Genomic DNA, 17,389 nt, shown 5'->3' on the forward strand with positions numbered 1-17,389 from the left:
GTGTGAGAGCTTGAGTGTGTGTGTGTGTGTGTATGTGTGAGTGTGCGAATATACCCGCCAGCCCATCTGCCTGTCTCGTACTCTTCACTCAGCATTCAAGCCATCTTCAATTTCTCCCCACAGACGTCCAAACAAGAAGAAGTTTGTCAGACTGTCAAGGCGCCTGGTGAGAGCCTTCGGACACCTACCATCATCTTCTCAAACAGAGCCAGGATCTCCTTCTCAGACGTGATCTTGGAGGAGAGCTCCTCAAACTCGGCCGACGAGGAGGAGGAGGACCAGTCGCAGGAGGAGGAAGGTTTGAGGTGAGGAAGAGGAGGGCGATCCTTCTTGCTGCCTGGGATACGGATACTGGCAAACCTGTCCAGCTAGATAGATATAGATAGAGGGATAGAGGGAGAGAGGGAGAGAGGGAGACAGAGAAAAAGTGAAAGCGAGAGACATGGAGAGAAAGATCAAAGAAAAAGGTAAGAATCCTCACAGCACCAGGCCAGACAGGTAAACACAGCCTCCCGGCCGAGCGTGCTGACAGCCCAGTGAGGACCGGATCAGCCCCTGTGCTGCACACAGTCAGGCAGAGCACAGGCCGCTTCCTCGGCCCAAACTTCCCCCGTGTGTACGTGTGTGTATGTGTGTGTGTACGTGTGTCTGTGTGTGTGTGTGCGCGAGCACATGTGAGTGCGTATGGGAGGTGGAATTACTGATCCATTTCGTGTTCTCTTCCTTTCTTTATCCTCCATCTCTAATAACATAACAGCTTTGTGTGCAGGACATTTTTTCTTTCTTTCCAAGGCCTTTTTGACACTTTAAATAGCTAGCAACGAACCGAGGGAGAACATGAAGCCAAACCAGCGCACAAGAAACACACAGCCCAGAGATAAACAAGCAGGGCAGAGAGACAGGACCAGAATGAGGGCATGAGAGAGAAAATACGTGATAGACGGGAGAGGAAGGGAAGACAGACAGAGAGATATTATTGGTTAAACATGCATTAGTGTTAGCAGGGGACCAGCTTGTTCTGAACTAGCTCATCATGACCGACACGCAGCCTTTGAAGAAACGAGTCCCTTTCACTCTCCCCCAAATCACCACACCTGTTCACCCACGTCAGGGCTTTCAACAGCAACCTCCGCACCCCTTCCTCTGACTGCATCTGCCAGGTCCCACATTCAAGATGGAGGCGCATTAGAGCAACACCCCTGAACACGTAAAAGCAGGCCGGTCAGGCAGAGGAGAAGGGAGGAGAGGGGGGAGGAACCTGAGGGGGGTCAGAACAGGGAGCAAGGAAAGGTAATGCTGCCTTTAAACTGGTGGGGTTAGGGGGAGGGAGGAAGGGAGGGAGGGAGGGAGGGAGGGAGGGAGGGAGGGAGGGAGGGAGGGAGGGAGGGAGGGAGGGAGGGAGGGAGGGAGGGAGGGAGGGAGGGAGGGAGGGAGGGAGGGAGGGAAAAGGAGAAAGGGGGGAGACAGATAGAGACAGAGGGGTATTTCAAGCCATGCTTTGATGGATGTTATGATGATGACAGGGCCATTACTCGTCCACACTGTTTTTGAGCAAAAACAAGGAAGCTAAAACAGGTGACAAGACATTAAGTAGAAAGCAGCCGTAAGAGAGAGAATGTCTCACCACGTCGCCGGTCAGGTGTCTGATGCTCATGTGCTACGGGAGAGGAGGAGGAGAGGGAGGGGGAGGAGGGAGAGGAGAGGAGAGGAGAGGAGAGGAGAGGAGAGGAGAGGAGAGGGAGGAGGGAGAGGAGGGAGAGGAGAGGGAGGAGAAGAGGGGAGGAGGGAGAGGAGAGGAGAGGAGAGGGAGGAGAAGAGGGGAGGAGGGAGAGGAGAGGAGAGGGAGGAGAAGAGGGGAGGAGGGAGAGGAGAGGAGAGGGAGGAGAAGAGGGGAGGAGGGAGAGGAGAGGAGAGGAGAGGGAGGAGAAGAGGGAAGGAGGGAGAGGAGAGGAGAGGAGAGGAGAGGAGAGGAGAGGAGAGGAGAGGAGAGGAGAGGAGAGGAGAGGAGAGGAGAGGAGAGGGAGGGAGGAGAAGAGGGGAGGAGGGAGAGGAGAGGAGAGGGAGGAGAAGAGGGGAGGAGGGAGAGGAGAGGAGGAGGAGAGGGAGGAGAAGAGAGAATGGTTAGGAGGTCACAAGGTGAAGCACCGCTGTTCGATGTGGTGGCACTGATGCAACATCAGACTACAAGTCACTTCCATTGAAACAAGCCTTTTCAGACCCAATTATATCACTGACTACATCATCAACAGTGGCCCAGTGAAGAGAGATGTTAACAGAGGCTCTTGATGCGTGACACCAGATCAGTTGTCCCAAGCAACAGTAACATCAGGTGCCATTTTGGCTCAGACACCACATACGGTTTCACTGGACTGTTTTATGGCACAATTGTAATTCATGATATGCAGCAGATAATATATGCACCTGTTCAGTAGTTGGGTCTCTTAGCTACTAGGTAAAAGTGAATAATGTGTAAGTCCAGCCAGCCGAGACATGGTCTTCATGTACAGCTAGATAGGCTGCGGACGTGGTAGTCAAGTTCAGCCTATTGCAGATCGGTGTGTGTGTGTGTGTGACTTAGACTAAGCCCTGATTTCTCAGAGGGACTTGAGTACATTTGTAGGTTAATGTCGTCCTACTGCAGATTTAGCCAGCATGCACTGCGTGACCAGGATCAACACAGGTCCAGCTCCCATGGTTACAGAAATAGCTTTCTTCTCCATGGAAAACACATAGAGCTGGAATTGTGATTTTTATTTTACCTCAACAGCAGAGAGCTTTGATCCGCAGCGAAGAATTAAAGGGTCCCACACAAACGCATTTAATCAAAATATAAATTTATTGAATCAGAGTTGAATGTGTTTTTGCTGTTGTATAGTTGTATAGTTGTAAAACATAAGTGTAATCATAGTAGCGAATTAAAGCGTTTGTTGCGAAAGTACGCCATAGGGCTTTAAGTGACTAAACAACAGTTTTACGGCATTTAGTAACACAATGTTTTGAGGACTTGTTGGTAACAAAGCGTCTCTATTCTGTCAATCAGAGACAACCATCTGTGTATGTTCGTGTAGTCGCCTCTACTATCTTCCTATTTAATTAGCTTTGCAGTTAAGTTCTCCCACGTTGAGTCTCACGATTGAATCAGTCACACAGACGCGAAACCCAACACATGATGATCTTGTCAAAGCTGCACATTTTCGAGACGGTGTTTTTTCCTGTGTAGCACAAAGTGGTAAAAAGAGTGGATCCAATAAACTATTTCAATCTGAGCATGAAAAACTATTGACGGGAAAAGGTAAGATTCGGAGACTTCCACTTCTCCTTAGAGCGTAAACGCCACTCCGCTCAAACACCCAGGCACATCAATCAATACCGCCAGCCTTTAATTAACATAAAATCCACAACGCAACGTATAAAACACATCCACCTGTCAATGCGGCTGCGCTAATGACTTTCTGGCAAGAACGTTTTTACTCCGCGGACAGAGAAAGAAATAGGGGTCTGGGAGACTATAAGGGAGGTTGAACAATCGCCATATGTCCAGAAGTAATAGCTCTCCCCTCAGATCAATTCACCGCTTAGCCCACAGAGCGAGGAAGAAATGTGTGCATATATGTATATATGACAAGATAATTGGATGCATAATAAATGAACCAAAGTGGGAGTAGCGAGTGAATAACTCAATCTCTCCAACGCCCACTTCCTGACAATTTATGCTATATAGGTAGACACACGTCTGCTGCATGAATGTTAAATTTGACGGCAATTAGGCGTCGACTCTTTGAAAATGGGATCAAAATCTATTTTGATACCACAATAGTCCAAACTCCAAAAAACTTTCATCCAACGGACAGCTTAGCTAACTATTCCTTAGCGCCGGTCTCACTGATCCTGGGTCAATTAGACAAGTCACAGACTTACAGGCTGCAACATCTCCTGTTGAGACCATTCCAATTGCTCAAATCCCTAATTTACTTCAAAAACCTTCATTACTTCGCTCCACACAAGTGAAGAGGAAATGGGGCGTTCTACAGCGTCCCTGCATCATTTATCTCTGCGCCGAGGGTGATTTCACTCTCAACTATTTTAACCACCGCGTTGACCCTGTTCACTGGCCATGAGAAGAATCATTGTCAAGGCATGGGCTAACCTTGCCCCTGGCTGCTAATGTAGCTCTGTTTGTCTCGGAGAGGTCATGGGTTATTTAGCAGTCCGACCGCACTACTCTGTTCGGAGACGCTTCAGTCGCCGCCCAGATGGTGCACATTACAATCGCTCAAACTGTAACCTTCTCCGGCGCGCAACATTTACATACGCTATTAATTCAGAAGGTGTACATGCTCTTTCACTGGAACGTAAACACATTCCAGCAAAGACAAGCGTCTGTACACACACACACACACACACGCCGGGTGTTGAGGTAACACTGCGACGTATCAGGGGCTTGGCCATGCGACTCTCTCCATCAGTCCTACTTCATTAGAGAAGTCAAAACAAATAGGCGCGGTTGAGCAAACATGTAGCGCTGCTTGAGATCAATTAGCGGCTCACCCAGGAGAAGACCTTTACTTGGACCAGGAGGAAAAACAACAAACACAGACTTGATCGGTTTGATCGACAGGAAAGAGAGGGTAACTAGCTGGACGGCTCGTGGAAAACTAGCAAGTGGAGGTCAATAGGAGGGAGGGAAAGCTCCAGACAAGCACTTGGGAGGTATACCATGAAATCTTCCATTGACACTGTTCATCTTTCGATCCCTGCTGCGTCCAAATGTTATGGATGATGTTAAAAAACGAGCACAGCTGAGCCGGTTGACAAATTACAGTGTAGAAACTTCAGATTCTAATGAGATGATACGATCACGCCTCTACACTCCCAGGCGTTCGTTATCGAGAAAGACACACCGGGAGGCTACGGTGAATATACAGAGTGCACTTTAAACAAATAAAACCATTTGGTTGAACATAAAGTAAAAATCACAGACGCTAAACCAAAACGAAAGCACGTCTCCAATTAAGCCAATTAAATGCCGAGTTTTGAAGAGTAATGGAACGTAATAAATAATCTTACAATTTGTTATCGTTATAACTTTAAAGTACTGCCTGAAGAAAATTATATAAATACACACAGCCTACATGCACATGAAAGTTAATCATCTCTTCATATTTTAGATTTGCATATGTATGACTGTTCATATGCTGAGGACCCACGTGACATTGGACATAAGCAGAGCCAATTAACATGATGTCAGAGATCTGCATTTGCAACCACTCATGCTGGGAAGAAAGGACCTTCCACATCCACTTGTAACTCGTCTATGCAAGCTTTTATCTTTTGATCCAGAGGCTTAAATTAGCCTGGTACCCTGAAACTACTTCTCAAGTGACACGGAGGCATCTAACAAGATAAGTCTTGCCAAACAGGGAGAGAGGGTGAGAAAGAAAGTGTGCGTGATACGAGAGCAACACCAGATAAGTCATATGGAGAGGCACAGACTAGAACACTAAGCCTTCCCCACTGTGAGTCTCAGTCAACACCCATCAGATTCATCATATTTCAGGACCAAATCCATACGGGCCAATGTAAGTTCTATGCAGTTGTTGACACAAAAGTGATTTTGTGAATGACGGGTAATTGGCCAATACTAGGTCTATGCAGTTGTTGACACAAAATAAAGTGATTTCGTGAATGACGGGTAATTGTTTTGGTGAAGGAAACTTTTTTCCTCACTGTCTCTCGTTTTTCTTTTTTTTGAAAGTTTGAAAAAAAAGTTTTGAAAAACTGTTTTGAAAAATGTCTAAAGTTTTGACAAATATTTTCTACAAAAAGTTTCTAAAGTTGTAAATATATTTGCAATTTATTTTCAATAATTGGTTTGCATTATTGAGGAGTACTTGATGAGGACTTTACTAAACTGTAATCTATTGCAGGGCCCACAACTAACTTTTTTCCTCATAGTACCGTCCCAATGTGCAAAATTAACCGTCCCAAACAGGACTTGACCTGTCCCAATATGTAAATACTTGTGTTTTTGCATTTTGACACTCTGGGTCTTGGTTATTTGCAACACTATTTAAGTTATCCATACAGTCAAGGGGCTCAAGTCAATGTCTGAATTTCAATGTGAATACATACACAATACAATACACAATGTTCTTGCTTGTTTCATGGTGGGGCTAACACAATTCTTGGTGTGGCTGTGTCCCAACCAAGCCATACCAGGGTCGTCGTCCCCTCCGTCCCCCCCCACTCCGCCACCTTAACTAACACGGGGAGTCAGATGGCTGAGTGGTGAGGGAGTCGGGCTAGTAATCAGAAGGTTACCGGATCGATTCCCCGCCGGGTCAAATGATGTTGTGTCCTTGGGCAAGGCACTTCACCCTACTTGCCTCGGGGAGAATGTCCCTGTACTTACTGTAAGTCGCTCTGGATAAGAGCGTCTGCTAAATGACTAAATGTAAATGTAATGTAACACATTTTGTGCAGGAAACCCTGGTATACCCTGCCACCGTCCCTGTGTGTCATAGCTCTACGTCTTGCACATCGTCAAACTTGACGTTATTGAAAGTGGTTAAACAGCCGATAACGAGACACACAGGGCTGATGTTACTGCCAAAAAAGGATCCAAGAAAGAACATTACCAAGCAGCTAGCGGAGAAACAGCAGCACTCACACAACCTCAACATGTTTCACCACATCATATATGAGCTTGAAGCTTTAGGCCAGCAGAGAAAGCAGTGGAGGTATCTCATCTAGTATTGTGGCATTGCTTTAGCAGTGTGTGCTTGTGTGTCTTGCTCTAACAGCTTTATGGTCAGAGTCGTGCAGACCCGAGGCACTGATAGCAGAGTTCCACTGCTTGAAGTTCCACTGAGGCCCTGCAACAAATGCTACACAAGAACTTCCACATTTGGGCACCACAAACTCACCACAACCTGGGGTATTATGAGCAGAAAGGAGGGGATGGCCCTTGATGTGGTTTCTAACACTTTTGCTCTTTTACGTGTATGTGTGTGTGTTTTCTAAGTACACCTCCATATCAAAGCAAATTGCAGTGCGGGTGTTCAATATATCGCGCATGGCCTGACTGCATTAGGGCCTATGAGAAAGCTTCTTTCAGACAAAGCCAGTGCCCTTATTAGAAGCAGCACTCCAGTACTCTCTGAGACAGTGCTTTTCACAGGGCCTTATTAGGGGGAAAGAGGACCTAGCCTGTTTCTTACAGCCGGGTGTAAATATCAGGACACATCAGGCCAGGTACGCAGGGAGCTGTACTGAGGGAACAACAGCAGATACACAGAAAACAAAGGGCAAATCAATCTAAAAACTAAAAAGAGCTGCAATAGGAAAAACAAGAGAAGAAGAATCCTCTGAGAAAAGGTTTTGGGCAGAACTGTTTTCAGTTCTGGAAGGTGCAGTTCGGAATCCAAATCGATTCTTTCTGACAAAAAAAAATAATCTGGGCTTTTTATGGATATAAATGCTTCTAAGTAACACCTTTTTGTTTCACGTTTGTAGACATGAGCACAGAGGCCTGTCAAAAGCTTAATGGAGACGTCAGAATTTGATCAATGCGGCTGTGAGATTTGTCAAACAGGACGTGCAAAGACACGCAAACTGTGACTGCCACCTTTCTCGTCTGCAGTTTAGGTCCGGCTTCTTAGCAAAGAGGATGGAGAATATGGGCAAATTCCAAATCAGTTTCTTGCGGGGGGAGAGAAGACTCGTACTAGCATGCAGAGAGGATGAGAAGACTCATACTAGCATGCAGAGAGGAGAAGACTCATACTAGCATGCAGAGAGAAGGAGATGACTCATACGAGCATGCGGAGAGAAGACAAAGAGTACAGAACGTAGTAGAGTCAAATTCGCTGACAAGTGAAATTATGATAGGACCAAAAGATAAGCAGGGTTGTGTCTGTATGTGTATGTGTGTATGTGTGTGTGTGTGTGTGTGTGTGTGTGTGTGTATGTCTGTATGTGTGTGTGTGTGGGGATATTGGCAGATACCTCTGACATGAGCAAGGAGGCTCACAGCATGAGAGATGTCACTGATTCAATAAGCCAGCATGGAACCCACCTGTTGCAGACCATCACCCCAATATGGCCAGAACATAGAAACCATCCACACTAGAACATCCACATCTTAAACCATACACAACATACACCAGAACATATGAGCTATATCACACATGCTAGAACAAACGGAGCTATGCACCACTTTACTATATTCAAATCATACCAGGTACCTCAAATTACATTGGAAATAAGACAATAATTTCATTTTCAGAGGTTAGAAACATAGTGTGCGAATACTGAAAGGCAACTGTAGCATTTTTCAGGAAAGTTCACCTAATTACCACTTACAGGTAAAACGTGTCACAACACTGATAAAAACCAGCAAGGTCAACGTTGGTTAATTAAAATGGTCTTGTTAAAGCTGTCTGCAGGTTATCCAGGTGTCTTTCATTCTCAATCACTAAACCCCACACAGTTCCACACATACACTAAATCACATTACGTTTGCACTGCGAGCGGATTTATCTCAGAGTCAGTCCTCATAACGCACTGAGTCGAGGAGCCAATTACAGCAAATCACTCAACATAAACAAACATGACACACACCCTCCCCTTTCTGTGCCAGCCACATATCCCCTCTGACAGAGCACAAACCAACCAGCACCTTTAGAAATAACCACAAAATAAGAATTTTTATGCATATTAGTCAACTCCAGTTTCCCATACAATTACAAATATGCCTTTACCCATGTCTTTTATTTATCTAGGCTTGTTCAGTTCGATCCAGGTCCAAGTCATTCCCTGAACAAACTGAGTGCCATTACAAAGAGTGTGTTCCAGATATCAAAATCACTCAAGTTTAACCTTCCGACTCAGTCCTCGCATGAGCCATGAACTGCTTTTCTCTGAGGAACTCCATCGTTACTTACTAGTCCTTATTTGCATCTGATATTGTATTTGTCAATTTATTAAATAACAAATCAATCAATAATTGACGAGTTAAGGTCTAACTACAAAGGCCGATGCCAGCCTATTACTTAGGCTGAGAATACCTAGGACTTCTCAAAGAGTGCGCCGACAGATGCGCCGTAAATTTTTGCTCCAAATTGAGGCCATGAAGTCAAAGTGACCTCGGAGGACTGGTGGAGGGGGGGGGGGGGGGGGGTAAAGACCAATCACATCTTTTAACAGGAACAAGGAACGTGTCCTGGCCTGTAGTGCAATTTGCAGTAGGCTCCATCAGACTGGATTCATTTCACCTCCCCACGCAATCTCCACGTCCCTTTTAATTAAACTTCGATAACGCATCTTTCAATTAGCAGTCCAAGTCCACTGGTCTCAACAACAACTCGTAGATTGTCACAAGAACCGGGGGGAGGGGCAAATCACACTGTGGAACACGAGAGACAAAGACAGAGACAGAGGTAGAATGCCACTGTGAAGGTCAGAGAGAGTAAAATGGATGACTGGATGAATGAGCACATGAAGCCTAACCTGTTAAACCACAGAGCAGTGCAGGGCGGGGGCCTTGTAATTGCAGCCGATTAAAATCAATCTGCCCTGTGTTGCATACAACTCCAAGGTGAAGGTAGCCAATTATGTTCAAGGCTGCCCATCAGACTCCATCAGTCAGGCAGGCAGGCAGAGAGACAGGCAGGCAGATAAGACAGGCAGGCAGAGAGAGAGAGACAGGCACATAGACGTGCAGGCAGATAAGACAGGCAGGCAGAGAGAGAGAGACAGGCACATAGACGTGCAGGCAGATAAGACAGGCAGGCAGAGAGAGAGAGACAGGCACATAGACGTGCAGGCAGATAAGACAGGCAGGCAGAGAGAGAGAGACAGGCACATAGACGTGCAGGCAGATAAGACAGGCAGGCAGAGAGAGAGAGACAGGCACATAGACGTGCAGGCAGATAAGACAGGCAGGCAGAGAGAGAGAGACAGGCACATAGACGTGCAGGCAGATAAGACAGGCAGGCAGAGAGAGAGAGAGACAGGCACATAGACATGCAGGCAGATAAGACAGGCAGGCAGAGAGAGAGAGAGACAGGCACATAGACGTGCAGGCAGATAAGACAGGCAGGCAGAGCGAGAGAGACAGGCACATACACGTGCAGGCAGATAAGACAGGCAGGAAGGCAGGCAAGCACTCTAGGAAGAATGGATGGTGGTCTTTACCTTGGGAAACCTGCACAGCCTCCTCCACCCTCTCTCCCCCCTCTCTTCCCTTCCCTTTCCCTCTCTCCCTTCAGCAGGGCAGGGAGACCTTGAGCCGCATATCAGGACTAGGAACGAGAAATTAGGAAATGCTGAATTGCGATCCAGGCCAGGCCAGTCAGTCAGTACCTGCTGTGTGTGTGTGTGTGTGTGTGTGTGTACGCCTTGTGGGAAGCACCTGGTGATTCGTCTCCACAGCTGCCCAACAATCACAACGTACACACAGAGAGGGCAAATGTTTTCATGTCTGGTCAGATCCTAGAGAGCGTGTATGTCCCCAGACTACAAAGGCTTGGACGAGTAAGAGGGCGTGTGTGAATGAGAAGATCTTCACCTTGCCTCCCATCACCGCCCCTCTGGCCTGGACGACCTGAAGTCCCAGATTGAAATGTTCCACAACTTCCGAGGGTGCCCATAAAAAGTTCTGAACGTATTGAGCATTCTCTCAACGTTCTACTTATGCCAGGACATGTTTGATAAGGGACGAATGTACTGAGAGAATGGATGAATAGAACTGTTCAGCAAGGGTAAAAACAAAGGGTAAAAAAAAAAATCAGGATAGCCTCCAAAAGCTGCTATTCACAGGCACTTGTAATGAAGCCTCTGCTAAATAGATAAATGTAGTATACTGCATATTTTCTTAGTTGTGGACTGTGTATTGTGGTACATGTGGGCGAACCGGCTGGGTAAGCTATCAAGAGTACCAGAAGAAACGTTATACCATGACACAACCACGCGTACAGGGAGAGGTAACAGCGGGAAACAAGCGAGGATCGAAAACACACACAAACAAACATGTACTCTTCATTTTCCCATTGTGCTGTTGTTCCTCCATGTCCTGCCCTATGACATGGGCAGGAGAGCTAGCCTATCTGTTCTGCGTGTTCTAGGAGGCCCGATGCTCGCCTGAGCACCAACAACCCATTAACGGTAACCGAACACGTGAACATCTTGCTGCAGGCGGTAGTGAAAGGCACTACGGAACCGCAGTTTGTGCTCATTGTGTTGTTGACGGTCATGCAGGCAGCCAGTGGAGGGGATGGGAAGGAGGACTGGGGGGGGGGGGGGGGAATAGGGGAATCCCCTCTTAGATTTAGCAGCCATGCTAGTGGAAATAATAGGGGTTGCTAGATGGGCTCTTAAATCATGCATTAACTCCACCAAATACCTTCTGAACAAATGAACGTTCATAACTGATCAGACTATAGAGCCACATTTGTAGGAGTCTGTTTTGGCCTGATATCAAGGAGCACGTTTGTATCGCATAATAGAAAGGCAGGGCCATCCAGTTGGCGCATAGTGAAAACTGTTTAAAGTAGAGTTAGACTAGCTAGCTACCGTTCAGAAACCATCAACTCAACTACAAATTGCCATGACCACTGTATAGGGAATAGACAGCTCCTGTGAACAAGCCTACCACCTTATCCGCAGAATCCATTTTTAGTCAAAACTATTTTGTCACAGTCTAGTCTATTTCTCTAACTGCAAACCCATGCAGCTGTCACTTCAAAGCGAGCAATAGAATGAAGAGTATTCCGGTGTGTTCGGTTATTATATCATTCACCAGCTTTGCGGGAAGGGTGTGTTACTTTGTAACCCATCGTCAGTCAAGGGCGCTTTAAAACCGGATGTCAAATAAACGAGTCGGATTTTGCAGCTTTTTGACCAAGAAAAAAAATCAAACCATAAAGAAGTACAAAGTCGAAAGTAGCGTGCCTGTTTCTCTTTGATTAGTTTCCACTTCAGAGGTTTTGTTTAGTACATCTGGAGTCAGATCTTTTTCATTTGGGGAATGTTGTGAGTGTTAACTGCACCATTAGTGCTGGGGGACATGTTGTGATAAACCATGGGGCTAGCGCTGGCAGATTCTGTAATTGCCTCTCCTGAACGGGTTCTGTTCAATAAGCACAGGGTCGGCGCACTGCCTACCAATGAGGGAAGGAAACCTACAGTTTGTTGCTTCCACTTTCGACCTCTAACCTTCAAATGTGCTGGGTGCCCACAATATACTATTCTGCAGCTGCAGAAGCTCCACAACTTTTATTTTTCTTATACTCCTCTGCTCTTTCACCCTCTCCCACACTCTCCCACTCTCATTCGTCCGCCCATACATGTGAATCCCAAACTAAATCGCACAGGATGAAAGACTAACACTGGCAAAAGTAGCAAAATCAATACCTGGCGCGATCGCTAAGCACCTGATGAGATTGTCTTGAACACACCGTAACCACGTTTGTATAGATTTTTATTAGTGCCAATAGCTGAATCCATATGTATCTCTCAAAGAACTGCCTGCATCACTTGGGCTTCTGTCTAACACACCTGACTGGAGTTCCATTACCATAAACCAATCCCATCCATCCTACTGTAAATGGGCCAGAGTCTCGTACGTCGCCTGGAGACATGGACTGGGACTACAACAGAGGCAGACGAGGAGGAGGAAGGCCAGCACTCTGGAGAACCCAGCTCTTTACCCCCCAGCTGTTTAGGGCCTGGAAATAACAGCATCTCCCCTCCAGACAGACAAACACACACACACACACACACTTCCCTCTGCACGGCCAGTCAGTTAGCACATCTGGGACGGGAGAATCAATCTGCTGGCGGTAATTGGTGGTAATTCCTGTCGTTTCAGTTGACCCCGCCTGTTCTGTTCCTCTCCCGGTTCGAACCCTCCCTCCAGTCCCTGAGTGCCCAGCCAGATGGTAGAGGTGATTGTTCTAGGCCACCACAATACCTTCTGAAGGGTATGGTAGAATGTCACAGACAAATAGGAACACCTGCTCTCGTCCAATCCAACTAATCTAGTCAATTTGGCCATCGCAGGCTCCTCTGACTCGCAGGGGCTTAATTGTGATGGCTTTATTAATTAGGATTTTTCTTGTATGCATGGGGTGTGCATGGGGTGTGTGTGTGTGTTTTGGGGCAACGCAGAAGGACGCTAACCACAAGGATGAAAGTCCTTTTTCATTATTCCTGATAGTTAAGAGAGTTTGAATCAGAGTTCGAAGCAGGATTCTTGTTTGATGGGTGTGTTTTTCCATCCTTAATGATGACAACCCTTTGCACATGTTTGTGTGAAAAGCAGAACTCTAGTAAACAACCATTATCTTAATTAAAAACCGTAGCGCATTTTCCCAGCTTGAGAGTCCCAAAGAAAGCCATTATTTTTGAGGACTGTAAATGTAAGATACTGTATCCTTTCTCTCCAATCTGTCATTCATTTATTTCCTTTCCTTACCTTGTGAAAAGCCTGTAACCAGAGTTTTGAAACCAGAAAGACACATTTACAAATAGAATCCATTTTTCAGTCCTCTATGCTCCAATTACGGAAGCATGCTTTTAAGTGCATTGAAAACGAGCTAGCCTTAATCAGAGCGAAGATGAAGTACAAGAAAAAACAGCTTTCTCTGGTCTTGGACTTCGACAACACAGGTGGTCCACTCCAGTTTCCTGGTACTGCAGTGCCACCTAGTGGACAAACACGATTGCAGCTACGCACGCAAGCAACAGAAGCACCATCTTAAAATAATGACACCTATCACTTGTTAATCACATTACATACATTTACATTTAGTCATTTAGCAGACGCTCTTATCCAGAGCGACTTACAGTAAGTACAGGGACATTCCCCCCAAGGCAAGTTGGGTGAAAAAAAAATGCATCAAAAATGTTGTCATTATAGGCTCTATATTAATCAGCTATGAAAAATACTTTCTAACCTTTCCTAATAAACGTGCCTTCAGCGAGATCACCAGTAGTATTAATTACCTGCTGCCTCAACTGGGCACTTCCGGGACCAAAGGAATTGCTATCCAGTCGAGGGGCAGAGACCAATGAAAGGAGCCGTCTCTCCAAAGCACATGAGAGACAGGGTGGGCCATCACCCCAACAGAGAGCCCTGGAGTCGAACCAGAGTGACATCTGGATGAATGGAGGACAGTAAAGCAGTTGTTTCTAGAGATATGTGCTCCTATTGTGTAGCGAAAACAACAAACATCCTACCTCACAGGTGTCAAATCAATACCTTAAGCAATTCTGTTTTATAGTGATATATTTTTTAATAATGTAGCCGGAGAAAGAAAATGGAGTGGTGGCAATTAATACTGACAATGTTACTCACGGCAAAACCAATATTGTAAATTGCATACTGACAACAGGTGATAGCTTTGAATGTAAGGTGGAGAAAGCCTAGAATGAACGATGCAATTCTGCAACAAGAGCACCGCAACGTTCCGGAATGTTTAATTACTCAGCATTCCATTCCAGTAACCGTGAGTCACAGTGGTGTATAGCACATACACACACACGCACACACACAGCATGGAGCAGATTGTTGTCCATGGCAATAGTTATTCACTGATTAGGGTTCAGCAGGCTAAATGGAGCCTCGTCACAATCCTACTAATGGCATTAACACCGGTACAGTCGGGTAGATCCCCATAGACAATAGAATAGACTTTTACTTAATAAGGCAACACAATGCAAACCTGGCTGTTGCAGTAAGTGCACTTGCAGAAACATTTCTCCATCCCGCTCTAATAAAACATTTCTGGAATGTTCTTACGATCGCTTAAGGAGGCAAAGACCGGGCAGGAAATATAAACCAGATTTTTTTCCTTTTGCATGACTAAGAGACAAGCATGCTCACTTGGATACACTCATGCATTTTCTGCGTGTGACTTCATCAGAGAATTAAAATCATGACAGAGCCTAGACATAAAATGTCATTTTGTCAGCTTCAAACATCACCGAACCGGTGATGATTTTCATTGTAATAATCATTTGAAGTCATTTCAGAGCACACTCAGGCCTGAGTACTTCACAGATGTGTCCTTACAATATCTTGACCTCCCTCCCACCTCTAGACAGGAAACATACCCAACTCCGCCATCAACTGAACCGTCATCCTAAACTGACGCTAAAAGCGGACTAGGCTTCCCATGCACGACTGAGAGGACTATTACACTGGCGAACCTGTCATCTGAAGAAATTGGTAACACCAAAGCCTGTCATTATGTTAGACTGGTGACATAACCTGTCTGCTGATGAGGGTCCAAAACGTTTTATTTCATATTTGTGCAGTCACCTCACTCTCCAGAGGTCAGCGGGACTTCATTTGAATTTGAATAGTCTTCTTAGTCGATGAGGGTTTCTCCATTAGTTTTGTGTCAGTCTCATCAGAGGTAATTAACTTTTCAGGCTGTGATTTGCCAAAAGGGGAAGAGACAGTTTCTATAATGAGAAGCACAAATGAAAAGAATAAAAAGTTGGCCAGACCAAAGTCAGCTTGGTTTTGGTGTATTTACAGTTATTTAGGACAAACACTCAATGAAGGCATGATTGTGCATGTGCAGTACTGGGCAGCCTCTTTTCAAATGGTGCATTGAAGACCACATGGACATACAAGTCTGTTAGATCACAGACACTCAGAGACAGCAGGTAGGTCTGTTCTGATATCTGCAATTGATTTAGCTTTTGTTGCTGTTGTTGCTAAATTCAATAAATCCGAGGGGGCGGAGATTCAGCTCCTTCAGGCGACTGGCCCCTGCAGTCTCAAGCAAATAAGACTGCTGATTTTCTCAAGATTTCAAAGGCTAATTTAACCCACTCGTCTGTGTTTTATTTATTTATTTATTTTTTATTTGGATGGGAAGTTAACAACACATTCTTCTGTGGCGTGATTAACTTAAAATTAATTTTCAATTCCACTTTACAGGATCTTTAAGATGTATCTTTGATACAGTATGTCCTTAAAGGCCTACGGTCAATTTCAGCACTGTTGTTCACGTGGTTTTGAGACACAACAGGGCGCATACGATTAGCCTACACTTAATCCTGGGCTAATTTTACCCATTTGGTTTGGCCCTAGTAAAACCAAGTTGACTACTGAAACTGCAGTCTCGACCAAAATGAAGCCTTTTGCCTTCCAGACAGGTTTAATGACGGTCAAATAACATATCTAACGGACGTACACTTTACCGTACAGGTGGTTGGCGTATCATTGTACATGTTGTCTCTGTCATTTGTTCTATCAGCCAGAACACATTACTGTGCATATTGCTTAGATGCATACCATTACTCCAATGTAACGAATGACGTTAGCCAGGAAATAGTCATTTGACCCATGCAACCCATATCCCGTCTAATGGAAGATGTGACCGTTTGCTCTTATCTCCTGGACATCCTGGAAACACGAAGTGTTTTATTATTTATTTTGTTGTAAAGTTGGCATGCAGAAAAACTGTTGACAACCGGTTTAGCAACTGTCGTCTGATCCATTTACATTTACAATTACTCATTTAGCAGACGCTATTATCCAAAGTTTGATCCGATGTTTGTATTGAACTTAATCAGTCTATAGGTGGGAGTCTAAACAGTTTTTTATGTACCTGCTACATTATATGATGCTACTTACAAACTTTGGTTTTCGTTCCCCCTCTTCGAAACTTGAAGTGCCTTGCGATGACGCCCCAAGTGCTCCAGTGAAACCTTTTTTCCGCAGTTTTCCATCTCGTCCAGATGAATCAAAACGCTGTTGATAACTATTCTCCATGACTAAGTTAACGAAGTTATCTTGCACAAACTGGCTAGTCTACTGTAACTGACGGCTAGGCAAGTTTGTAGCAGCTAGGCTAACTATCACAGGCGGATTTTCTTAATCCAATTTGTGGATTCTCCGAAGGCTAGTCGACGGTATTTCAGAAAAAGAAATTACTTTCGAAGTAGACCGACATCGGTCTACGTATAAAATAAGACTATTGTTTCGAAAAATACATTTGTTACAAAGGCTAGCTGGTTCTTTGTAGAAGTAACCTGTCAGCAATGCAACCAGAATCCGATAATATAGCTTTGGTGGTACGCTTGTCAAATTGAACAGTCCCGCGGCTTCGGCATTCGATGCCGGTTTGTTGATCCAACCAATCAAACTCGCCCACACCGGATACGTATTTTCAGAACCACGCAACAATTGGCCTTGACTAACTGTGAAACCGTAGATAAGTCGCCCAAACTGTCACTCATGTATTTTGCCCTGTCCTTGAAAAGGGCGCTCAAAGTAGGGAAATAAAGTTTTAAAAAGTAAAAAAAAATGGAAATGCAGACAGTCACATGGAGACTAGAAAGCAACAGTGTATACAGTTAATATATATTA

General features: G+C 45.2%; 1 protein-coding gene across 3 annotated transcripts in view; it reads right to left on the minus strand.

Annotated features, from left to right (window-relative positions):
• The window catches only part of diaph3 (diaphanous-related formin 3), a 41,725-nt gene extending 24,600 nt beyond the window's left edge, over nucleotides 1-17,125 (minus strand). For 2 of the 3 annotated variants that reach the window (XM_047031597.1, XM_047031595.1), the window contains exons 1-3: nucleotides 16,655-17,125; nucleotides 1,625-1,657; nucleotides 189-368 (exon numbers count right to left, since the gene is read on the minus strand). In XM_047031597.1, coding sequence (XP_046887553.1) covers nucleotides 189-368; nucleotides 1,625-1,657; nucleotides 16,655-16,792 — 351 coding nt within the window. In that variant the 5' untranslated portion in view covers nucleotides 16,793-17,125. The remainder of the gene's footprint in view (nucleotides 1-188; nucleotides 369-1,624; nucleotides 1,658-16,654) is intronic. The other variant, XM_047031596.1, reaches the window with a different exon arrangement.
• Between the last annotated feature and the right edge of the window lie 264 nt (nucleotides 17,126-17,389).

The sequence above is a fragment of the Hypomesus transpacificus genome, chromosome 12 (genome assembly GCF_021917145.1).
Source record: "Hypomesus transpacificus isolate Combined female chromosome 12, fHypTra1, whole genome shotgun sequence".
Lineage (NCBI taxonomy): Eukaryota > Metazoa > Chordata > Actinopteri > Osmeriformes > Osmeridae > Hypomesus > Hypomesus transpacificus.